Source organism: Pleuronectes platessa, chromosome 4, assembly GCF_947347685.1.
Source record: "Pleuronectes platessa chromosome 4, fPlePla1.1, whole genome shotgun sequence".
Classification (NCBI taxonomy): domain Eukaryota; kingdom Metazoa; phylum Chordata; class Actinopteri; order Pleuronectiformes; family Pleuronectidae; genus Pleuronectes; species Pleuronectes platessa.
Genome location: NC_070629.1, coordinates 20,111,859 through 20,137,091, shown reverse-complemented (window position 1 = coordinate 20,137,091; position 25,233 = coordinate 20,111,859). Strand labels below are relative to the sequence as shown.

At 41.1% G+C, this 25,233-nt stretch overlaps 2 protein-coding genes across 3 annotated transcripts; one reads left to right on the top strand and one right to left on the bottom strand.

The window, feature by feature from the left end:
* Positions 1-396: 396 nt before the first annotated feature.
* Positions 397-13,621, bottom strand: hnrnpk (heterogeneous nuclear ribonucleoprotein K). Of its 2 annotated transcripts, none has more exons than XM_053421687.1 (16): positions 13,505-13,621; positions 12,214-12,374; positions 11,765-11,862; positions 11,403-11,459; positions 10,464-10,507; positions 8,911-8,983; positions 8,573-8,686; positions 8,083-8,211; positions 7,458-7,792; positions 6,874-6,921; positions 5,449-5,488; positions 4,625-4,640; positions 4,283-4,315; positions 4,043-4,110; positions 2,424-2,593; positions 397-1,287 (listed from the first exon to the last, which is right to left on the bottom strand). In XM_053421687.1, exons 2-16 carry the CDS (start codon positions 12,269-12,271, stop codon positions 1,257-1,259), a joined length of 1,314 nt encoding a protein of 437 aa, XP_053277662.1. In that variant the 5' UTR covers positions 12,272-12,374; positions 13,505-13,621; the 3' UTR covers positions 397-1,256. The 2 variants fall into 2 exon arrangements, with proteins under 2 accessions (XP_053277662.1, XP_053277663.1); XM_053421688.1 differs by having other exon boundaries at positions 8,573-8,680.
* rmi1 (RMI1, RecQ mediated genome instability 1, homolog (S. cerevisiae)) lies at positions 13,431-23,529 on the top strand. The gene is made up of 9 exons (XM_053421686.1): positions 13,431-13,951; positions 14,450-15,060; positions 17,042-17,152; positions 18,412-18,561; positions 19,678-19,748; positions 19,940-20,063; positions 20,212-20,302; positions 20,862-21,045; positions 21,685-23,529. Exons 2-9 carry the CDS (start codon positions 14,899-14,901, stop codon positions 22,781-22,783), a joined length of 1,992 nt encoding a protein of 663 aa, XP_053277661.1. The 5' UTR covers positions 13,431-13,951; positions 14,450-14,898; the 3' UTR covers positions 22,784-23,529.
* Positions 23,530-25,233: the final 1,704 nt, after the last annotated feature.

The window sequence follows — 25,233 nt, the reverse complement described above, 5'->3', positions numbered from 1 at the left end:
CGCACAAGGCTTGTGTTTTAGACAGCTGCACAGGGAACATAGAAATAATTCAATTAAATACCAACAATGTCTGGCCAGCAACATAGTAAATAGGTGAACATCCCTCCAACAAGAATTGAAAAGCTGGACTGGCTTAAAAAAAATGTAGTCTGTGACTCTTGCTGAATGGCTCGTTACCAAGTACTGACCACAGTGTGCCAATAATGTTTCCATATTTGTGATTTGAGTAAAAAAAAATATATATATGGAAAAGAATCCAAATTTAAACTACTAAATAAATAGATCTCTTAACTATTACGCATTCAACTTGCTGCCTAGATATTTCCATTCCAAGAAATCTACCACTTATTTAAAATGATGTACAAAACTGTCACAAAAACTTCTATCTACAATACAAGCAGTTCAAAGAATTTATTCACATAGAAGGATTTAGGGGAAAATCTTAGACTTGTTCAGTAAAAAGTGGCATCTTTATTCATTTTACAATTTGAGAGAGTGAAGTCTACAGCATGGAGCGCAAACAAGTATAGAGAGGAAACTGCAGGGACAAAGTATTAAAGTTCAATATCATTTGTCAAATCAATAATCTCTAGCTACACGTTTCCATTTGTGGAGGATAGTTCATTTTTATTTCACTACACAACTACCAAGAATATCCTTTAAAATGATCCACTGTCCAGGACCTGGTGTGTACAGGAGTCCCAACTTAAACATCCCAAAAAAAAAAAAAAAAAAAAAAGTCTTAAGGGTAAAATTTACACATCTCTTAAAAAAAAAAGAAAAGAAAACTCAATATGAAAGGAAATGTAGTTTACATTCTGCAAGTTGCACAGAGTGGTAATATGGTACAACTGTGTGTAAAGGGACCGATGTAAAAAAACAAACAGAAAACACACCAACCCATACATGCCAAGAAGCACGTGCACACACACAAGACAGATTTTTTAACTGAACACACAAACGCGTCATAAAAACAAAACCATCCCAAAAAAGAGGTTGTTTATTTTCTGAGAGACTGAAGAATAGTTTGAAAGATGCAAGAGTGTTAGAAACAAAAGCAAGAGAATCCGATAAGCTATTGGACTACACTCTTAAAAATGCAGAACATCTACATTTTATTATATGCACAGGAATGTTGGACATCAAAAAAAAGAAAGAAATACAAAAATAAAAATAAAATGATCCAGAATACTAGTCTGAAGGGGGCAGAAAGGTTGGGGTGTGTCTGAGTCTTCTTCAATCTGAGTCTCCTGGGTTTACAGCAAATGACCAGAGTACTGCTTCACACTGAAATAAAAATTTAAAATGGAAAAATAAATGAAAATTCGCAGCAGACAACTGCAATTGACAAGTCAATGACAGAGTAAATATATAGCTAAGCAACTGTGGGAGGAGGAAGTCTAAAGAGGAAAAAGACGAGGAGGCAGAGCAGGAAGACCGACAGACAAATAGAAAGATGAAGAAAAGCAACATGTGACATCAGCGGGGGAGGTGGAGAGGAGGAGGGGGGGTGGGGTGGTTAGCCCTTGTGTCCAAGCGGGAGCCGCAGACTGAGGGGGGAGGAGGGGGAGGAGCGGAAGGAAGGAAGAGGGAAGCAGGGCTGGTTACCATGGCAACACTACACTACTCATGAGACAGCGGCGGCAGGTCTACAGATGCATTAGCATTCGGGCTAAGACCAGATAGCATCAACGAGGAAGTATTGTGCATTATACGTGCCTACTGGTTGCCAAGGAGACAGAAGAGGAGAAGCCTGTGCTATTTGGCAGACTGTGATTTGTTGTCAGTTGATCTAACTAAAAACAACAAAATCACTAGTCTTCCACACAGCAGCAGCCAGGGGAAGAGTCAGTCCACTCCCTGCTTCACAGTGAAATGGCTTAGATGGAAAACAGACACTGCAGTTTTACATTTTTTCCCCCTATCAATCATATTCAGTGGACAAAGGTGACAGTCAATGAAACATGTCAATCACAGTCCCTTTTTAAATTTTTTATCTTACGCAGTGGGCACAAACTAAATTTGCCTCCTCCGTCAGAGCCATTTCATGTAAGAGGAAGGTTTGAACGAGTTTCAGGTTGCATGGGGAAGAAAGGAAGGGGTTAGTTAAGAAGAGACAGCAGGCAACAGAAATGCATAACCCAACCAATGGTGGGTTATGCACTAGTATCAGGATGCAATATCAGAAGATCAGTCATGCATTTACAATCTTAATTAAATCTACCATCTATGCATGTGTGGTTCAGTCGAGTGGAAGAGAAAAATAAGGCAAGAATCTTTTTATGATACTAAGAAGGTTGGAGGCTAAGAAGACTAACCTGATGAGCTAAAAAGGTTCAACTACAACAAGGTGGCTGAATCAAGATTTTCTAAAATCCAATATCAATGCCATTGTAATTCAGTTAGTCCCGGCCAGGACTTGCCTGTTCTGTAGAAGGTACTGGGCATTCTGGATCTGATCCTGGGTGCCAACGATGGTGATGATGCGGTCCTCTGAACCTTCCAGAGGTTCGTCAATCTTGATGGAGGCTCCAGACTCGTGGCGGATCTGTTTGATCCGCTGGCCTCCCTTACCAATGATGGAGCCGGCCAGCTGTTGTTGGAGGAGAGAATAGGGAGCTTGTTGTTGGATTTTGCCGTTTAAAAAAAATTATATTTATTATAGCCATTTATGATCACATCCATCTAATGCCTTTTCAGTCAATTCTGTTCTACCTCGCACGATTTGACAGCATCAGTGGTAAAAAGCATTGTAATTCTAAAAACACAGCTGAACAACTGCACACAAAGAAGCTTCACGAGCCCAAGTGAAGTCTACAGGTAAGTTAAAATGTGTCCTGCTGACTTCATATGGCTGCAATGATTTAATGACCTGAAGGAGAAGCTTTTCATACAGTGTAAAGCAGCTGTGGAGAGATTGTCAAGTCAATCAATCATAGCACTTTATCAATCAATGTTATTGCTTTAACCAGACTTTAACTCTATTTTTATGTTGCAAGTTATTAATAACTTGAACATTGTGATCATAGTCTTTTCTCCCAGTCTCTTATACAGCAGAAGCTGCAGGTTCACTTATGCCCCGGCTGTCAATCTACATCACTGAGAATATGAAGAGCTACAACACATTTGTCTCCAGACTATAATTTATGATCCATTAGACCAGGTTACAAAGACAGTATAGACATATGAAGGGTGCTATAATGTTTAAGTTCACTGATGAGATCTAAATGATGCATAATATGTGTGCATGCATGTGGGGGTGTTTGTGTGAGAGGTAGGAGAGAGCTTGTGTTTTGTAGGTCTGGTTGGTTCAGGTGGTTAATTAACACATTTTTTTAAGAGCCAGGTTGTGCAGATTGACTCACATAAAAAGTCGGGTGGGTAATAAAACCTCTTGACCCGCACAACACTTTGTTGTTGTAAAACAAATAGGAAAGCAGAGTAACTAATAAAAAGCTTCGGACCATTTCCACAGTTTTGTGAGGATAAGGAGGATCTGACCTCTTAGCACTGCTAAGTGGCAATACTCTTTCAAAGCAGCTTAATCTTATTTACATATTAATTCATGTTTATCTGAGAAGCAACTCTCAAACAGCCACCTAAAATCCACTTACGCAGCATTCATGTACTAAAATTAAAACTGAAAATTAAAGCGTGCCATTTGCTGATGCCTGATTCGATGACATGTGATTGTTGATATCAATAACCTATAAAGGTTGTTGCTAACAGTGGTTTGGGTGTAGAAGTCAAATAACCCATTCACACACTAAAGGCACAGCAATCAATTACAGGTTCAATGTCTTGGGCCGTTTGACACGCAGGAATCAAACCACCAACCTATGTAAAATGGATGACCCACTCTACATCCTGAGCCACAGGCACCACGTGTGACAAAGTGTCATTCATATAAGGCTGGTGAAGAAGTTCACATGATATCATTTATGGCGATATTGAACTGAACGAAGTCTGCCGGAATCCAGTTTATATAATGAGGGTGTAGTGACAGAAGAACGTCTTTCTTAAGTGTTATGTTGCTACTCACATCCTTAGGGATCGTCACTTGTGTGGTGATGACGGAACCACCCATGTCACTATAGGAGCCACGTCCACCTGATGGACGGGGAGACATGTAGACCAACACATAAGAAGGGGAGAAGAGGGGGCCAGCAGCATAAAGACCAGAAGTAGAGCACCAAAAATCAATACTTGGCTTTACACATTAGTACACGTGGCTGAACAAGTTCTTTTAATCACACTTGTCAACTTAAGTGTATAGACTCACCTGACTGATAGCTATCCCAGGAAGAAGTGTTGTCTAATGTACAAGAAAGAAAGAACAGTGACAAATTATTTCTATAACATAAACATAAAAACCACATAAGAAGCCATCTTAATGTGACTTTAATGTTGAAAGCACCTATATTTTTAGTCATACGAGCTTCAACATTTGTTTTAAGAGAGATATTTTAAGTAAATGTCATTCAACTAGTTTCATTAAAACACAATGTTGTAGCAGAAAACCTTCATGTTAGAATCAATGTCCCATGAACCAGTTGGTCACAAAACATCACCAAATCAGTAATCACACCCACATGACATTAAAACCAAGAGGCTGAGGACTTACCGTATCCTCCTCCACTCTGTAAAAAACAGAAACACAGACAGGTTAGTCACAGTATGGACCATTCTTTTCAGCATTCTACAGATCCCAGGTGAATGACAGAGGGTTGCACGAATAAACGTATGGATGATGCAGCAGCCTCTTCCATGGAGTAGACTCAACTAAAAGCCACCCAGTTTTCATCCTTAAAGCAGACTCCTCCTCCTTATCCTTCCTTCCCTCCATCCCCCCTTCCTGTCTCTCCTTGCATCTCCATCAGCCCCCATTTTCACCTGCTATTCAGCTGCTGCTGTCGCCAGGGCAACAGGCAATTCAAAAAGCTGTTGCTGAGCAACAGCAGGCAGTATCCTGCCAGCTCTCAGAGAGAGAGAGAGAGAGACCTTCCAATCTGTCAACAAAGCGTTATTATTGCCTAGCAACCAACCAAGGCCGACCCCACTCCCCCCCAACATCCTCCCTCTCTTTACAGGAAACACAGGCTGGCCGTGAAAAGTACACAGTAAGAGGGCAATTACAGCTGATTATTATGGGGTTTCTTCAGCTGTGGTGATTATGGTTATTTGGTGGGACAGCTCACACCACGTCAAAACTAACATGGCTGCATGGCCAGGTCTCAGATGAGTGTGTGCACATGATGTGCACATGATGTGCACATGAATGACAAGCTACGTTTGTACTGTAAATAATTCACCATTTCATGACAACACAATAGACTATCACAGTATATTGTCTAGTGCAATGACCAACCACAACGCTAGACTGCAGACGCTTGCAGCCAATGAGATGCTAGTACCAGCGCTTGATGCATTTAGGAAAGGGTCACTAACCATGCTATCGCTATAGCGATCCGGTCTGCTTCTTCGGTCACTGGTGACGAAAGAGTGCCACACAGCCAGGGAGATGGTTTGGGGGAAAGAGGATAAAAGAGGAAACGAGAGGGAGATGGGGAGGAGAGATATAGAACATTCTTAGAAAAAAAATGCTTGACAATACTCCAAAGAAAATGTCTGGTCTAGGTCAAACTGCACACACATGCTGAGCAAGATTACAGTATAAACACATTTCCTCTCAGCCATCTTCCCACACAGTAACAGGAACAGCTCTGACAGTGTTATGGTGAGAGGAGTGACAGGTGGTGGTGATGATCAGAGCCAAGAGCTGCTGCTTTTTTTCTCCTCAAAACTCAAATAGAGGAGTTAGCTCGAGAAATGGATTGGGTTTTACTTGGTTCTCTTAATATATCGAACATACATGCATGTTTGATAATGTCATATCACTCAATGTTAACCATGGTTCATTACATATACTTTTCAAGAATAAAATATTTGATTGGCTTAGAGGTTTTCTTCAGACAATATCAGCCATATGTCTATCAGTTTGATTTCCATTATGCACACAGCTGACAGCTGAGACATGGCATCTTTCAGCTTTTGAGGTGCAGACATTCATAATGTAGTATAATCTGAACAGGAAAACATTTGTTAGGTTAACAAATTGTCTAATTCACCACTTCTTCTGAAAGCATGCCGTTTTGCAGTAAATTTTACTTATCAGCACATGACCCTCATACACACCACCACAAATTAATTCTCTCAACCTGGAAAAAACTGGGAGTGTATCGGAGATAGGTAGTTTAGGAACAGAAGACAGAGGAGGTCATACAATATTACTGCAGTTCCCTTTAAGTGGAGTGCTAACAGGTAGGTTGGGGAGCAGGGTAAGGGACATATGCAGGCTAGGGCATTTACAGGCAAACAGGCTAGAGAGAAATGGTTGCTTGCAAGGCAGCAATTAGTATCGAGGGTTAAGGTCTATGACAGGACAACAACGATTTGGAAAGAGTAATTTTCTCATGAGCTATGAGGAAAAAGTGGATAATCAGGCACATTCGAAAACTGCTACGATAAAGACGTAAGGAAAGGAAACAGAGGATGTGTAGGGATACCTCAACAAATACAAATTAATGTTTATCAATCATGGTTAGATTCTTGTCACATTTGTTTATGGAGGATATGCTGAGCTCTAGTAAATGATTTACTTCTCACAAAGACCAAAGGGTAAAAATGTTTCTCTACAGGAAGCCCCAATCGACGGAAATAATGAAGAAAACTTTGATTCACTAAATCAGAGGCTATATATTGTGACAAGTTCAGGTACTATTAAAAAAAATTACAGAATATTTGAATGTCAAAGTATCCCTGTTAAAAGATTAGTTAGGAGGTTTAGGCAGAGGATTGGGGACAGAAACTTACGTTGACCTGTCATCTGAGCCACGGTACGAGTCATAGTAACGATCATCTCTGTGGGCAAGATGGCGAAAAAAAGACACACAAACACACCAAGACATACAGAGATGAGCACATACAATAAGTGGAATGATGAAGATGAATACAAAAATTTATAGGAGGTGTGACCCTGGATCGCATGCAGAACACTGGGCTGAGAGTCCTATAATTTATAAATGAAAAAATGGCTCGCAAATCTTTGAACAGAATTCCTGCAAATTGAAAATTAGCAGCTGAACGTGATATCCAAAAGAGAAACTCTTAACAGTGCCAATGTTTGAAATATCAAACACTTAAGTTTGCAGGACTCAACTTCAAACTTATAAGGATCATGCGGTCATTTTAACTGTTTGTAAAGCAACTTACCTATATTACTCATTAACAGTATGACGGGTGTAATTTTAGGAAAAGGTTGTAACGTAAATACAAAAGCTATATTGAGTGGCTACACCTTATCAAACGACTTGTTCGGGTATGAAAGAACTAGAAAAGCAGGAGAGGAATAGAAAAAGAGGGCAACACGCTGAATTTAGTTTATTTCCATCTCTTACCCTCCTCTGTGCGGGTGTCCCATGGGCATGCTGCGTGCACGGCTGCTCCCCCTGCTGACTCTACTGGGGTGAGGTGGAGGAGGAGGACCTCGACGGGGGCTCATCTCATCGTATTCCCGGCGGGAAGGAGGCGGGGGTCCGCGTGCCCCTCTGCTAGACGGCATTCGGTCAAATCCACGGTCTCCTGCACTAGACCTGCCCCCACGCATGGGAAACCCTCCCATAAGCCGGCGACCGCCACCCCTCTCTTCAAACATCATGGTGAATCCACCATATTCATAGGTTTCGTCGTAAAAGTTGGGGTCATATGGCTGTGCACGGCCCTTTATGGGAGCCTAGGGAAGGAGGACAGAGGGGAATATATTGACAATTTGAAATCCATGGCCCACACTGTAAGAACAGTGGGCAGAGAATAAATGTAAATCTACTACCAACAATATGTGGAGAAAATCAAACTCGCCGAAGAGGCATAAAATATTCGGATGCATCATTGTTTTGCCATTTCCACGCTTGCACTAAACTAGATTAAAAATGAATTAAATTAACTGACTCAATACATTCATTCTCCCTTCTGTCTTCAATGTCTAAAGAGAAAAAGCCTTTGAGCGCTTTGCAAGATTCTTACATCTGCGATGAGCTCCAGCATCGTCTTGATACACTCCACCACCCTCTCCGTTTTACCACCAACCAGCACCACCCGGTCGGTCGACTGAGGACAACACTCCTGGAACAGCTTGATGCTGGTTTTGGTGTTCTGGAAAAGCAAAGAAACTGGTTCAGATAATCAGGCCCAGAAAGGGACAATGCTTTGATATATATAAAAAACAGTAGTTGATTCTACTTAGAATTTTTTGTATGATAATTAACCTAGTACATTTCACACATCATTTTAATGGTATGTCCACATCTTTGGTCAATATCTAAGCTTAAAAGACAGAGGATTGATCCAGGAGAAAATTGATTAACACACTAAATATAAAAACTGTCATTAATTTGGCAGCATACAAGGCTGTCAGAGAATGTATGTTGTACATTACTTGCATCTTAATCCATAAACTTCTTTTCCACTAATGTCACTGTAAAAGAAAACAATACATTCTCTTGAATTCACATACCTCCCGCAGCTCCTTGATCTTGGCTCCCTTCACCCCAATGATCGAGCCAGCCAGACTTTGGTGAATCAGCAGACGTAGCTCACAGTCAAAATCCATTCCATTGTACTGCTGGTACTGACAGGGACATTTGGCTAGTTAATAATATGATTCAATTTATGTAGCTTTCAGAAATAATGCTAGGTTTTGCTTCAAAACCGAGTGGAGACAAGTAATTAAACAATAACAAAAATACAGCACACAATAAATCTATTTTGGGTGCTGAAACTGACATTTACAAACAATTTGGTGACAATTGTAAACATTGACATGAAGAGAAAATCAATAAGTTCGGTGCGCACCTCCTCCAGCGTTGGGATAATTTTGAGCATGATTTCTCCAACTGTCTCGATGTCGGCACTGATGCTCAGGATGCTTCATATTTCAGCCATCAGTGACAAGCACAGCCACAAAGAGGGATGGGTTCAGGGTGCCAACAGGGCATCCAGGGGAGGGGAGGAAACAACACTTTAGAACAGAGAATTTATGATGTCCCCCTCTTTTGCCATTGAAAGGCTGTCAAACCCCAATTAACAACTCTCTCCCGAGACTAACACAGCTAAATAAACTGTTGATGTCCATTTTTGATATTTACATGCTAGGTAATTCAACACTGTCATTGGAAAGAGGCAGGTACTTAAACAACACAAGAAAGAAAAGTCTTGTCCAGAGAAAGGAAGAAAGAAGACAAAATTAAAAAGGGACCCAAAGAAAAGTGACTGCATTTGGTGACCACTGAAGGGGCAAGACGGGGGAGGTGAAGTCTGAGGGAGATCTGGCAGCAATAAGCACCAATAGTGCCAAAGAGAACTCTACAGTCCTAAAGCAGTATGGCGGATGCACACCACAAAGAGCGACTACCAAAAAAGGAGCTAAACAATGCGCTCAACACAAATTGATCTCATCAGGGAAGATGGAGAGGGAATTAAACTTTCCTGTTTCATATCATTCGCTAAAGGCCCGGTGTTAAAACATTTTTGGGTTTACATTGATGCTTAATTTAGCCAAGAAATTGTAAGTATTTTGTGGTCTGCATCCACCTAGTGAGCTTATAAAATATAATGAATTACTAATCAAGAGAACTTAAGCACAGTTTGTTCAAGGAAGCAGAATGGTAGACAGCTGAGGAAGAGTGGCAGATTACACCATGGAAAATGAAGTTGGCCACCGGTGGAGTTGATGTTTTTAAAAAGGGATCGGAAAAGCGACAAACATTAAAACCAAATAATACATGAGTGAGTGGGACAGAGGGAGGTAATCTGTACTTTCAATAGCTCCAGCAGTCGATAAACGAGTTCAGATGAAGAAGGAGACAGGAAAGGAAACAAACACTACACTCTTAGCTTGTCTTTTTGCATTTCAGAATGGAACGAGAGTCTGAGTCTATGAATGAGGACAACACAAGGAAAGGATGGGATGGTTTGAGAAGCAGGTGAGCTTATGAAATGGACGAGAACACAAACACCAGTTTATCCACTCTGAGGGGGGAGGGAGGTGAAAACGCAAAAGATAAAGAGGATAGATAATCAACAATGAAAATTAAATAAGGACATTGCACAGATTATTTCAAAGATTTACAAAGACAGCGGCAGATTGTGGAATAAACCATCCTGCGTTTCAATATTGACGTTGTTTTAAAAACTGAATATAAAAAGGATGTTGACATTACTTTAACAGGCTCAACAGGCAGATTTGGACATGAACGTATTTAGGCATTTTGACTTAGGCTAATATACTGTGAGGACAGGTAGGTTATAATACAGTGACTTGACAGAGGCAGGATGACTATTATTCATTTCTTCTTGTTTGTTTGACCTGTAGTCAGGCAGTGAGAGGGAGGAGCTTAGGGACATACCGCTCAGGCCCACTGCTGTCTGGGACTGACACACTGGCATTGTACTGGGCGTGGAATGGGCAGGGGCCAGGGCCATTCGAGCACAGATGTCAATCAAGTAAGGCGCCCATTTAGGGACAGGGCACGATTATGGGCCAACCAGGGTGTCAGGTGGGCGGGCGGGCGCAGGAGGGGCCATCCAGAACATGGGCAACAGAGGAGGAAGTGGGCAAAAAGTCAACAGTAAAATAATAAACAAGGGAGAGGGAAGAGGAATACATTTTAATATACAGGCTCTACACTGTTCAAATGTGAATTTTAATTTGTTTCTCTCAGAGATTTGTTTGTCAAAGAGAGAAAAGGACAAAATGTGACATTTGAAAATTGGCAATGGCATATTAAAAGCATAAAGACTTCAAAGTTGGGGAATAGACCAGAGACAGTGAGAGAGAGGGGTAGAACAAAATGTTGAGGGCTACAAAAAGAGGCAATGGTACTAAATGAATTAAGAACTGGGTACCTTTCTTAAACACTTCTAAAAAAGAAATATTAGCTGGCCCTGCAGTTCACCTCAAACACTCCACTGTGCCCATAGATTTCAATTAACAAGAGCATCAGTGTTGCCACAACAGGACTGCTATAATAAATTATCATTATAGGAGGAACAAATGGACATTAAATTGAACTTAAGTGCCTAGGTCCAGTTTACCTGAGGCAATCACATGATGTTCATGTGATAAGAAAATCATAAAACCAACACAAATGGTTTGTCAGAAGGCTAATATCATCACAGGCATCGGCTAACCACATCCCCTGTTTTCATCTCAGGGTAAATGTTTGTTAAAAAATAAACTCTTGTTCTATTATGAAGGCTGGGCAGGGTTGAGAGGTTGAACACCTTTGCAGGGTAAAAACAAGTAAACACAAAATAAAAGGTTTTATTCAAATATATGTACTCACGTCTGTACGCAGGGCTTTGATGTTTTTGCCACCCTTTCCGATTACAGCTCCAGCATTCTGAAAAATACAGAGCATACTTACAAAAACTGAACATTAAAACAATTCACAGACCAGGTGTTTTATGACCAATGTCAGGGAAAGCACAATGACTATATATATGAAGCCCGACTAAGGGATGATTATTTTGGTTTCAAAAAGAGATGTGATCGGGAAAACAATTAGAAAACCTTCAGAAAATAAATAAACATGAGGGGGCACAAAGAAAAATAGTCTTAAGCAATGTTTAGACGACGGAGATAAAAATACAAAGAATTGGACAGGGAGTCAAACATGAATCATTAAATGAAAGGGAGCTGATTTACTTTGCTCTGCAGGAGGATGCGCAGCTCAACCATCTCCTCCGAGTTCCTAGAGCGCTTGAATGATTTCTGATCATCTGCATCCTCAGCAGGGCGCTTACCTGGTAGAAGGAGATAAAAGACAGTGACAACCCTGCATACACAGCCTTCCACAAGATACATTTTATCAGAGAGCAGTGAACCATAGCCTCTCAGATTTTAATATTATTAGACTGTTGTCTTGTTAAAAGTGAAATCTACACAGATCACAGCATGCAAAACTAGGTAGGACAGTGAGTATATACACTGCTTCTTTTCCTATGTTTTCCTAATATTTTAACTGTAAGTCATAATTAACTTGCTCTAGTTTCAGAAATCTGAGCTAAAAAAATGATCATTTGATAGAGAAAAATGGTAAGACACACGTGTAAAAGGTTTGTATACAGACGCAAAAACACACAGAGGATTTATACCGTTGGTCTCTGTGTTGCCAAATGACGAATCGTCGAGCTGGTCATTTTCTGAGTCCATGGTCTTCTCACTGTGGGAGAGATGGGGTGGGCACCTCGGTCTGGGGAACAGGCGGCAGCAGGAAGAGAGATGCAGAAAAGTGGCCCCTGTGAGCTCTGGTAGTCTGTCAACATCGTAAGAAGAGGAGAGGGAGAAATTAGACAAGAAAGTCTGTGTGTGCTGGAGATCCGGTTAGTCAAGAACTCGAGTTGAAATGAAGAAAAACTGGCTGAACAACTGCACTCCTCGATATTTATTGCGGGGACAAGGGCGTGTTGATAGGCGGAACTAAACAAGGGAGGACCAAACAGCTGCTGCGACCTGCCAAGGAGGGAGAGGCATCTAAAACACGGAGATCTCATACGTTATCTTGATGGCGAAGCTCGACACGCATCGATTCTGATTGTTTAGGTTTTGGAAGAACACAATCGATTTCTACGTTTTGAATATGGCTGATTCAAAACGTAACGGAACAGTAGCTGTCTACCCAAATAAACAATTGTCTTGATATCATTATTAGATATGATAAAGCGACATTGACGGGGTCGATTGGTATATTAAGTTTATTATAAGAGCAACTGCAGCCACCCTTTCGTCAAGCGACGAGTCCTCAACGAAACACACTGACGTTAGATAAACTAATACTAAACGGCTGCTGCCATTTTATCTGGGGGGGGGGGGGGTATTTAAACTTGTTGATTTCAAATCACTGTACCGTCAAACAACTGATATACCAGTTGTACTTATGCCCTTTACGAACGTTAGCTAGCTCCACTTGTGGCTAACAGCGCTGAAGTCTTTCACTGTGGCTAGTGCTAGCTACCCGGCCAGCTAACTAGCCTGGAGGGAAATGCGTTAGCTCCGAGCGTCATCGAATGGATTTATAACAACAATTCCATTAATTGCAGATCTTATATTGAGTGAGGCAGGTATGTTTTTACGTACATCACAAGAAATTGTGGTGCGTCCCTAATCTAAAGCAAGCGGGTTGATGAAAACCTTACCGATCGATTTGTAAGATAACTAGCTTTAGTCAGTTAAGCTAGCAGTTAGCTAATTTCGCCATGTTGCTATAATTCCAGTTGAGCACAAGCGGGGCTAGCCAGGCAAGCTAATTAGCCACCGGCGCAGCGGACACATAATAGATCAAAGTGACTCCTACAGACTTGATTATTTCACAGTATCAGTTCACCTCTGCTGTATTAAACTCTGTGGCGCAGACAAAAAGGGCGAAACATCGACAAGAACACAAACCTGCGGCGCTAGACCTCGCTCGTTCCCTTCCTTCTCTACCGAACCGGGAAGTGGTCTGGCCGATCTTAAGCGCGCTGATTGGTTGAGGAGACAGCAAATCAAGCACGGAGAGTCACGATTGGCTGGAGCATATGTCAATCTTATGGGCGGAGGCGTTTTCATTCCTCTTTTCCGGTTATAGTTAGTTCGCGTAAATTACCGTGGATATTCAAGTTGTTCTTGTTTACAGGGTTTCGTCTACAAGACCATTGTTCATGTGGGTTTCTGAAAGCTTGTAGACGTTTCACAGTTTGATGCCAAGGAGCTGTAATAGGTTGATAAAGCTTAGGTGGTCGCAAACGGACATAATGCTAAGCTGCTGTTGCATGAGCATAAAGCTAAGTTAGGTCCGTCAACTTTGGCGCCTGGGCAGCTTCCCACAACACTGGATGCCTCCATGGTCGTCAGGTAACCTTCACCGCAACTTCAGTGTTCATTATCCTGCTGAATGCTATCAATCCAAACGAGTACACTTTACTGGTATCACATGTACGTGTTCTGCAAGGTATTCAAAGAATCCCATTCACAATATATCTGTAAGAACATGAGCAGTGGATAAGATCAAAACAGAAAATAAACAAATGGACACTAAGTTGGTGTCGCTATAATACGTTTTTACAGATTTATGTGTCCCCTACTTGTCTTTCCTTTGACAGGAGCATCAGGCAGCTAGAACCGCACAAATCTTTTCTTTTTTATTAAAAAAAAACTTTTTATCTTCAATACATTATTGGTGAAAGGTTTTTTCTCCCTCAGAGAGAAATGATTTCTGCCTTGGTGTCAAACTTTTAAAATTTTGGAAAAATTCCTCACTAATATTTTTTATATTTTTCTACCCTTTTGTGAAGATGTTTTCGCTATCCCTGCCTACAGTCATAACTCAGTCTCTCCTTCTCTTCTCCACAGTATCCAGACGTGACCCTCTGCAGTGACACAGGGCTTAGCCATGCTGATATGACGACAACAAAATTATAGAATTTAATTCTCCTGTGGACTCTATCAAGCTGTCAAGTGGTTTCAGAGATTGAGAGAGAAGATGAACCCTTAACATAGAAACCCCACCTAAATCCTCCAGAGATTAGAACGTTGCTGTGCATTGAATACAATTATCTTTTAGACACTTCAATATACTGAACAGTGTTCCAAGTTTACATTGAAGTTACAAATGGGCACAAGGACTAAAACATTTATCAGTTATTTTATTATTCCAAGTGAAGACATAAATGCAATTTATCAAAATTAACCAAAGTCAGTAATCAACTTTTTGGCTACATCTTCAAAATAACTACTGACAAGTACAGTTCCCTAGAAATAGCAAGAAAGTGCCCTAAGGCGAATCCATACAGAGAAAGAAGATGGCCCCTGAGATCCAGACCATGGTACGTACAACCCAAGCCTGGCTGAAGGCCTCCCGGCAGGTCCAGGTGCCCTTTGCGTGGCTGGAGGCCTGCGTGGAGTGGCTACAGGAAGAGGCCGGAGGCGCTGGACGTTTGTCACAGCAGCAAATTAACCAACAGGTACCCAGGATTTCTGATTATTTGACTGTGCATTCTTACATGTAAAAGTATCCCACTCCTGACAATACATGTCAACTCAAAAGTTCAGTCACCAGGTGTGTCTGTAGCTTTCCTTCTCATGGTCGTCCTCAGGAGGTTGCGTTTGCTCAGTTGTCATGGAGATAACTTGGTTATTATGATGTGACTTAAGTCTAAACCGTGGGCCACAAGTGCCTCTATATGGAGGGATAATGATTACATCCTTCGTAGTTCAAAAAATGGTTTCATGCGTTTGAGGCATGTGATGAGCCATCAACTGACCACTGGTTGATGACCTTTGACCCCTCATCAATCGATGCTCTGACTGATATTGGTTCACAGGCAGCTGATGATTGTTTCCGCTGCTTATCCAGTCTCTTGTCTAAGGTTCTTGCCTTTTCACCTGAAGTAGCAGAAATTGTATACATTTGCCAATTTGGTACTTTTCTTTTAAATCATTCAAACACCAATATCTTTGCGAATGTCACCGCGGGCTTTCAGGACAAGTCATTTTTTAAATGTTTAATATTTCATAACTAAGCAAATAATGATAAAAATAATCCACAGATTAATTGAAAATAAAAGAACTGCTCCAAACATCAGCTGCACGGCTGCATTTTTGTGAGAGGTATACCTTGAAGTGCCTTGAGGGTGTACCACTCTAAGGAGTAACCTAGACAGATACAAAAGATGATTTGTGTGTCTTTCTTTCTTGTATGGAAATCAATGCTCATGCTTATTACTACTCAGCATGATTTAAATAGGAGTTTTATTAATGCTCCCAACAGGCTAAGCAAACCCGAAGGTCGTTGTTCAAACTGTGGCGCCCAGTCTTTAAATACTGTCGAGCTCTACAGTACAAATTTGCATCTCACAGAAAGAATAACTCAGTGTAACCTTGGAGCAGATGAGCAACAAAAGCCTGAGAGACCACGCACATATCTACTACTATCAGCCGAAAATAAGAAGATCATGCCACAGTGGGCTAAAGTGGGCAATCAAAGGAGTGAAAGATCACCTCCTGGTCCGACAGATTCTGGTTTCTGTTGCAACACGCTGATAGCAGGGCGCATTTTTTTTCGTGTAAACAGCATGAATCCATCTTGCCTTGTGTCAGCTGTACCAGCTGGTGGTGGCGTCATGTGGGTTGCGTTTTCAGGCATTGACGCATCATTTGCACGCCACAGTGTACCTAAATATTGTAGATGAACAGCTGTGTCCCTCCATGGTCAGAGTCTTCATATTATTTCAAAGTAGAAACTAGAGGAGAGCAGGATAAAGCTCTCATTTCTCAAGGCCCGTGTTATCTCCTGATGGTTCCAGGAAAATGACAGTGACATCAGTTCATTCAATTTACCTCACACTTTGGATGATGTACATTTTCATATCACAATTAAAAGACCACAATCTGTAGGGACTTATTCCACTACTGAGTTTCTACGCCTCAAAGTCCCAGTTACAATTCTCTTTGGTGATTTATTTCATTAAAGAATGGAAACTTTTCTGATGGCAAATACACATCTATCTGACCCACAACTGTGGCTGGAGGTGATCTATTGAGGAAAGTTATTTTGACTGAATCAGACTTTGATCCATGTCATTCAAGAATTGAATAGTGAATACACACTCAAGGAACTATAAAGGATAGAAATATGTACAATTTAAACAAAATGTGAATATTAAAGCACATATATGACATTAAAATTGCATGAATAAAATGTTGATTATTGCAAAGTTAAATTGGTTCAAAACGTGGTTGAGATATTCTCGGTGCATGTGCTCTACTCGGGGCTTCGCTGATTGTTCAGTCTAACGGCAGCAGGGAAGGAATGAGCTGCGATACCTCTCCTTCACTTTGGCTGTCATTCGAGTGAAAGTAACTAATTCTAAGTGTCATGAAACAGGTCTCACATCGAGTTGCCATCTTGCTAAGACCCCGCCTGTGTCTGATGTGTAATTTTAGGCGCTGGATCAGTGGCTGATGACGGACCTGAGGGACCTGGATTACCCTGCTCTCCCTGAAGGACTCGCTGGGGCCCAGAAGACCGAACTCAGTGGCACCTTCTGTGTCCAGGTACAGGCTTGTTGATCGTACATCACATGTTGTTTGTTTCATCTCAGGTTTTCACTCTGGCTGTTGACCAGTAGAACTACTTCCCTCAAGCTCTGGAACAGTCCCTTTCTAAATCAGGTCTATCAATCATTTTAGATTTAAATTAGCTTTTTGGTGCCTTGGAATGCCAATGATTATTTAAGTTCATCAATGTCTTTTACTGTGTTTTTCTCTTCTACAAAGTATTTTCTTACACTGTGCATCTTATCCTTCGCGTCACCTTCTTTTGCCATGATTGTAATGCACTTTGGCTCAACAACAGTTTTTTTTAAAGTGCAATATAAATTAATCTGACTTGACTCAAAAATAAATTAGTCAAAATTGTCTATGAAAGTTCATTTTGACCAGCTACAGAACAGTTGTGGAGAACAATATATGGATCTACATTAGAAATAAGGCCAGAAGAAGAACAAAACAGCTCACAAGCAACAACAACACATGTGTAGCCGTAAAGTGCACAATGGACCAACATGGTAATGCTCTCCTTGCACTTTGTGTGTCAGTTATATCTGTTGTGTTGAATCTTCAAATATTTGGTTCAAGGCAATTTTTTTGCTCCAGATATTTTCTCTTCCCCTTTACATGATTGGAGTGTCCTTTTGTGTGATACAGATTATATATTCCAATAAGCCAATTATAGACAAAATCAAATAGCAGGCTGTTGTAGCAAAATCCAGGCTGCTGAGCGGTTGATGGAAAAGCGATGATTAGAGGACAGTCAGAAGCCATGTTATAACAAAGCACTTCTGGATTCCAGTTCTCCTTTAGATGGGAAATAGAAAAACTCAGCTGGAAACCTTGAGACAGAGTACTTTAATTAAATGTTCTGAATATACAACAATAGGAGGGTTTCTGTGGGGGTCTAAAAAAAATTGGGAAAGACTCAAATTAAATAGGCCTTAAAAATTCTTAAATAGTTTGACATTTTAGGTGTTATGTCTTGGGTCCGTTCAGTTAGGTCTTATTTATGTCAATGATAAAATAATACAAATTCTTTTGGAAAGTGTGGGTTATTCTGGGACTCTGATAGTCCTTCAAATCTGTCAGACGTGATCCAGGTCTCAAGTTTAATTCAAACAAGTCTTACATTTAAATTGCTGAAAGCTGCAGAAACCCTGGTTATTCTGTAATAAGAGTAATGCTTTCAAATAATTACTAGATATTTAGGACGTCAATGTTCCAGGGAAATTATGTCTGTCACAGATCCCTTTCTTTTTTAGGTGGATTCATTGCTGGACGTCAGTCAGCCTGCATACGTTCAGCTGCAGAAGTTGCGGGGCACGGACTGTGTCAACGATGAGGTGTCTGCCGTCACACAGACCACACAGAGGTCCTGGGAAGCCAGACCGACCCGGATGCTAGTACTGCAGGTCAGACACACTTATGAAAGAGAAACGATGTTCAGAAAAAAATATTGAATTTGAACTCCCGCCTTAAGCTTAAAAAAATCAGGGATGTGGTATAATTTCTCAACCTCTCAGCGAAGAGAATATGAACTTTGTGATGAAAGGGGAACATCAAGTTCATTAGAAAAAATTATTATGGCTAGTTATCTATAATTAGCATGTATGTGTGCATATTTTGAACTGGTCAATAAAACGTAGTTCGAGGCTCTTTGCACTTGCAGAGATGTTTTTTTCTTCCATGAATAATAACAGCAAAACGATTTTCAGTATTTCACAGTTTGCTGCCAGAGTTATCGTTATTACCAGGTTTCCATTGTTGTGGAAGGCTCTTCTTCTCAAAGTTGGAGCTGTATTATTATTTTTTATAGAAAAGTTTGCGATCATTATTTGTGCGAAAAGTTTGTGACATTATGAATTAACTAGTCTTGACAACAGGGTATTTGATATCATAAATACAATATCAAACTTTTATTATTCTCATCTACAACCAGGCTTTGTCTTTATGTTGTGTTTGTTAGAATAATGAAGTCATCTTCTTCTCTTCCTCACTGAATCACAGACAGGTCCAAGCAGTGAGAATATATGAAAGAGTAAATTGCTGGAATATGAGGCACAGATTGAATTTTGATCTTAAGTAACACACTTGTCTGCTCTACGGTTTCTCAAGAATAGTGCTGGTGCTTCTTAGAAGGGTTGCGTTGGTTATGTTTTCCATTTTTACTATTTTGTCTGACCATTTCGAGTCACAGTCCTACGAGTCATGAGATGCACGGCAGTGGAAGTCACTGCAGAAGGTAACGAAGAGACCGGTTATAAAGTGTTTAGGTACGTTTTACAGTCTTTGCATTTTGAAAACTCCAAGCCAGGCAAAATAAAACACCCAGGCAAGGTCATACTGTAGCCAAAAAACCTACACCATGACTTACATATACACTGTTACTGAAGCTGCAGGCAAATAACTGCTTTCTAAACTTTCAGAATTTAGAAATAAAGCCAAACTTTGAAACATATTGCAAATTAAATGATTTGAGTATTTTTCCGTTTCTGTCCTGGTCAAATGCACTGTGTGTGTATTTACAGGTGACAGATGGAGTCCAGAGCTTAGAGGCTATGGAGTATCAGCCAATCCCCGCATTCAGCGCTACACTCAGGTAAAGAATAAATCTATAAAAACACGTGTAGTGTCTCATTGCTGCTAATAATGGAAAGAAAAAAAAACATCCTCCTGAAATGTTTGGGTGAAGATGTCAAGAAATCAAAATTTTAGTTAATAAACATGCAACTGCAATTTCAAAGCCAGCACAAGGATTTTCTCACTATGGCTTCATACTGTATTTTCCAGGCCTGGTGCAAAGCTGCAGTTGCAGGGACGGATAGTGTGCAGACTGGGGATGCTGCTGCTGGGGCCGTCCAACGTCAAAGTCCTGGGAGGGGAGGTGGAGGACTTAGTGGACAGGAATAAGCAGGTAAACCTATTGTGTCAAAAAACGATTGTTAACTCTCTGTGTTTGTGCGTTTTTTCCCCCTTGTTTTTCTTTCTGAATATTAACTGCAATTAATCACATTATTAGTGTACAACAGTTTGAGTGGCATATTTCTGACCAACTGTGACAGGGCCGGGTGCTGTGTCGGACACTGGGTCTTCCTGAAGAGCAGCAGCAGCAGCAGCCGCAGCAAGAAGAGGCTCCACCAGCACCACAACAAGGTAAACTCATGAATTCAAGGGAAGATGATGTGGCACACAGGATCCTGAGGGTTTGGATTATGTGACACAGGGCTCCCACAGGTCCTTGAAATCCTTGAGAGTTTTTAAAAAAAAAAAAAAGTCTGTAAACGTTTTAAGTGCCTGGATTTCTATATTTCTTGCAGAAACAGAAACATTAAAACTTACTTAACAATTATAAATAGATGCTACTGCCTACATGTGTGTCCTGCTGTCTTGCAGTTACTCAACTCCGAGAAGGTCAGAGACGGTAATGGAGCTCGTAGTCTGTTGTCACTGTAGCACGACAGAATTGTTCACACCACTCCTTACTGTCGGCTTATACAAAGCTTGCTAGTTACCATTATTAAAAAATATTTGTGTTGTAACAGAAACAGCTGATTTAGCATCTGAAACTATGCCTTTACCTCGAGAGTCCTTGAATTTGATGTTGAAGAAGGCGAGGGCACCCTGATAACACCACCGCAGACAAAACTGAAACAACCCATATTTATATTTGAAGACCGTCACAATAGAGAGTCTCCTCTGGTTTTCTTTTTAGTTGACGACGGAATGGAAGACCTGGAGCTGGACGACGCAGCGTTGTTGGCCAGTCTCGAGGACCAGGAGGAGGTGCCGAGGATTCAGGTCGGGTCTGATAGTGGCTACGGGACACACAGTGAGCCCTCCACTCAGTTCTCCAGAAGCTCCTTTGGCGGGAGCTTTGGCTCCGCAGCCTCATCCAGGTGGGATGTGAAATATGATGTCGTCAGGGAAAAGATATCTTGAAAATTGAGACTTTTAGCATAATGTTTGTTTTCAGAAAAAACATCACCGCTCCAGCTCAGATACTTCAGTAAGCATTAAGCACTTTCATTTAGAGCCCGTGTAAAAAGTTATTTTATATAATGTTTGTTCATTTTGAATGATACTAATAATACGGCACGAATATTTTATAAAGATGGTGAACTGCTGAAAGAGGAGAAGCAGCCAAGCATCATCGATCTATCTCATTTAAAGTGCAGCTCTTACTCCTGGGCTTCAATACATTTCTCTCTCTGTCAAAGTTGATAATCACAATTTTCTATTACTGCAAACTTTGATTAGAATAAACTCAATTTACTAATCATCGTATAAAATTCGGAACAAGCTGCCTGGTACTTCAGGCTACAACCAAAGATAGGACTCAGCAGTTTAGAAAGATATCTGACATATCTACGTGGGTAACAGCTCTGTGAAAATGTTCTTTGATAGTGATGTGTTTAAAAGTCACATTCGAATGCCTTTATCCTGCATCAACCCTGGAACAGTGAGCCCAGTAATAATGTTCAATGGATTAAAAGCTATGTTAACTCAGTTGGGCATTATGTGCTGGTGTCTTCCAGAAGTGAAGCCTCCATCCCTTCTTACAGAGGTGGTTTGACCCAGAGTAGCAGAGGTGGTCCAGTCCAAGGTCAGCTCCTCGAACAAGAGGCTCCAGACCTCTTACCCTCCGACCATGAGAATCAACCAGAGGTCCGAGCTCGCAGCATCGCAGAAGAAGACTTTCCAGACGAAGACTTTGACGATCTTCCCCTGGATGAGTTGGACAGTGTCCTCTTTCAGGAAACTACTATTGTTAGTGCACAGTCTGACATCAGTCACAGAAACACACTGCAGAATAAGAGCAGAACAACAGGAAATCCACAGAGTTTGGACAGTACCACAAAACCCCAAACTGCACGGACTGAGCAGCGCACACCAAACCGCTTGGGGTCCCAGTTTGGTTCTGACAAATATAGATCCATCACACAGAAAAGAGACTATGAAAGCTGCAATAAAGGAGAGTTTGTTAGGAATGATGTGAATAATGTTATTGGTGAGGACATGGACTGCTCTCTTTTAGAAGACGAAATCTATGAAGTTCAACCAGGGAGGACTGGAGGGCAAAATCCGCTCCCTGACCAACAAGGACTTGGAAGAGAGAGGGACTCTGAAAGAAAATCGGCTCAAAAAGATCCACCGAGTGACGGCACAGTCTCTGCTCTCACTCTCACCTCGCCACCTTTCACCTACTTGTGCCTGCTAGAAGACCTGAAGACCACAGCACACCCCCACACCACAGAGATCCGCGTCAAAGCTTTCATCGTGACCCTCTCGGGGAAATTGAGCAGCAGCAACGGCGGTTGGAGCATCTGCGCCTCGATATCTGACGGGACCGATTACCTGGACGTGGAGCTGTCCGATAAGGTTTTAACCGGCCTGCTGGGTTTCTCCGTTGCGGAGAAGGCGTCTCTGAAGCGCGACCCGGCGCGAAGGGGCGAGCTCGACGCGGGGATGAAGAGATGTCAGGAGGGGCTGGTGGACATGTGCTGTGTTATGACAATAGTGGTTCAACCAGAGGGAAGGAAAGCTGTGGTAACTAAGGCAGAGCAGGTCAGTGAGAAGGTACAGCAGGAGCTGGAGCAGCGGGCGAGAGGCGGGAGGAAAGTTAATGGAAATTAGATAGAAAGTTAAATGTTCCTGATTAGAGATGAAGGATATCCTCAGCACATTTTTACTGCCTGAAAAATGTCCCCTCAGAAATGAAACTGAGGTATTTTTTGGGATTGGTGATCTATCTGCCCTTCTGCTTCAGATTTAGAGAGCAGAATGTGTGAACTGGATGTCTGGTGATCACCGAGCGGTGTGTCGCAATGCCTCCCATCTGCTATATGTGAATGTGACATTCTGTCATTAGAGGATTTCATTCATCTATTCAAAGAGCTATTCCCTGCTCAACTTGCCAGTCATTGCCAGGCAAAGTAAACAGACTAAAGATGGAACATTTTATCTATAGGATACATGTCAATGATGGGTTGTTCGCATATTAATTCCAGTGTTGAGCGTCCCAGAATGTATGTGACATTTATAACTATGCAAAGATAAGAGTGAAACATTTGAAATGAGGAATGAAAAAAAAAATCATCCTCTGATTGTTGTAATTCATTTCCAGCCGTTGCATTCGTTCAGCACATCCATTCTGGCTGGAAAACTGATCAAATATCCAAGGGCAGCGTGGGTCTTTAATAAACTCTCCCAGGGGAGAATGAGAGGAAATTAAGGTAAAGGGGAGGCCATGGTCTTCGATGATTTCTCCTCATTATTGAGCCTCATTTATGTTATTGTCTTTCATGAGCACATTTACCACAGATGTGACGTCTATGCCTATATTTACTGTATATTGAAATAAAATTGTTCTGGAGGTTTTACCCTTTTCTTTCCCACTCTTCACTGACTAATGAGACGTGTGTGAAGCCGGAGCTCGCTGCTAATTTCTCATCTCCGTTTCTCCTCGTCAAGTGAGTATTGTATTGAATTAGATGGATAACAAGACAAACCAGAGCACTGCACCAATGCACTGTGTTTCATTTGGTTTTTAATAGTTTTATCAAATGCACCTTTGGGAAATGCTCCGTTTAGGCACACATAATAGTAATTAAAAGCAGTATAAGCTATTCCTTTGCCTCTGTGATCAATCTTTAAGATTAAACTAGATAAAAAATCTTTACTGCATACATGTTTCTTGTCAGAATTAATTGGGTTAATTAATAAGTCTTGTACCACAGTGTGATAAAGAGCAGAACGCAGGCTAATAAAGGTTCCATGGGACATGTATGCGGGGGTGAGCGTGTGCCACGTGCACATGTATGTTATTGTCTTTCCACTGTGCGCATTTCTATTCAGGTAGCCGGTCTCATTTGATTAAGGTATAATCAGATTGAACATCTAAATCAGGACCCTGCTATGAATGTCGATAGGCTATTATGTGCTAATGGGGCTGGATAAAATCGGGGGGGAGCCTGTAAGAGGGGTCCGATTTGAATAAAGCATTTCAGAGTAAATGAAATAAGTGGGAGTGCGCTCTCAGCGTGAAGTGATGCTGCAGTCCAACCTCCCTATATACAGTACATATGCATTGCAGCCATACTGAGACTGACAGGTGTAGCTATATGGTGAGTGTCCAGCTCACTGTGACCGTAGGATTATTAAAAAAATACACTTACTAAAGCTTTTTTTACTTAGATTTCATGTTGATATTTGGACAGGTTGATTTAAAGTCAAAGAAAAGTATTTATTTGCTGATGAAGAAAAAAATCCAGAACAACTTTTTCTCAACCGTTGTTATCATGGTCAAGCAGGATCTTTATTGCTTGAATTCTAATTCATTCATTGCTTAGAAACCAAAAACAAACTGGGCAAACTCCAAATGCTGCTGGTGATGATGGTCATGTGATAAGAGCATAATCTTAAAAAGAGCGACTAAAGAACCCTGTGGTGTCATCGAGGGTCGATCACCATCACCACACAGGAGACCACTGACAAGATCAATGGGCGAAAGAGCAAAGAAAACGATATATTGTAAGATTAAATGTCTACTCAAGGGAGAATATTTCCATTTGGCGCTGACTTTTACTTCCACTTCATTTCCCAGGTGAAAATGTGACTTTTAGTTACTATTTACTTTTCAAACCTGTGAGCTTTTATACCATGATGTATTTTGATATTAAGTCAAAATTAATCCCACCTTAAACAGGATACAAAATTCAAACGTGTCTTAACTGTGACATGTTATCAATAATAAAATCATCCAACAATATAATATTTAACAAACTTAAACGGGCCTTTACCATGTGGCTCGAAGACTTATAGGCCTACTATGTCTGCCCCTGTATACAACATATATATCCTGCATTTATGTACATGTATACTGAAATGTTGTGTTTAAGTTACAGGCAGTAAATCACAAGGGCCCGAACGTGTGAAGACAAAACGAATGCCCAGGACACAATCCGAACATTTACAGTAGGAGCTCTTTCCTCAGAGATTTTATACCAAAACTTTATCTGAAGCTTATGACCTTCATTATTTCCTCCTAAATGTACGACATGTGCAAGGTGGGTCCGGCGTTCATT

Excerpts from the sequence above, each read along its gene's own strand:
- hnrnpk (XM_053421687.1), bottom strand. The coding sequence starts at position 12,271 with ATGGACTCAGAAAATGACCAGCTCGACGATTCGTCATTTGGCAACACA. Across the intron at positions 6,922-7,457 it reads GGACACCCGCACAGAGGAGG|AGATGATCGTTACTATGACT; the intron begins GTAAGAGATGGA and ends TCTTGCCCACAG. Across the intron at positions 1,288-2,423 it reads CAGTACCTTCTACAGAACAG|TGTGAAGCAGTACTCTGGTC; the intron begins GCAAGTCCTGGC and ends TTTTTATTTCAG.
- rmi1 (XM_053421686.1), top strand. The coding sequence starts at position 14,899 with ATGGCCCCTGAGATCCAGACCATGGTACGTACAACCCAAGCCTGGCTG. Across the intron at positions 19,749-19,939 it reads GCATTCAGCGCTACACTCAG|GCCTGGTGCAAAGCTGCAGT; the intron begins GTAAAGAATAAA and ends TGTATTTTCCAG. Across the intron at positions 20,064-20,211 it reads TAGTGGACAGGAATAAGCAG|GGCCGGGTGCTGTGTCGGAC; the intron begins GTAAACCTATTG and ends CAACTGTGACAG.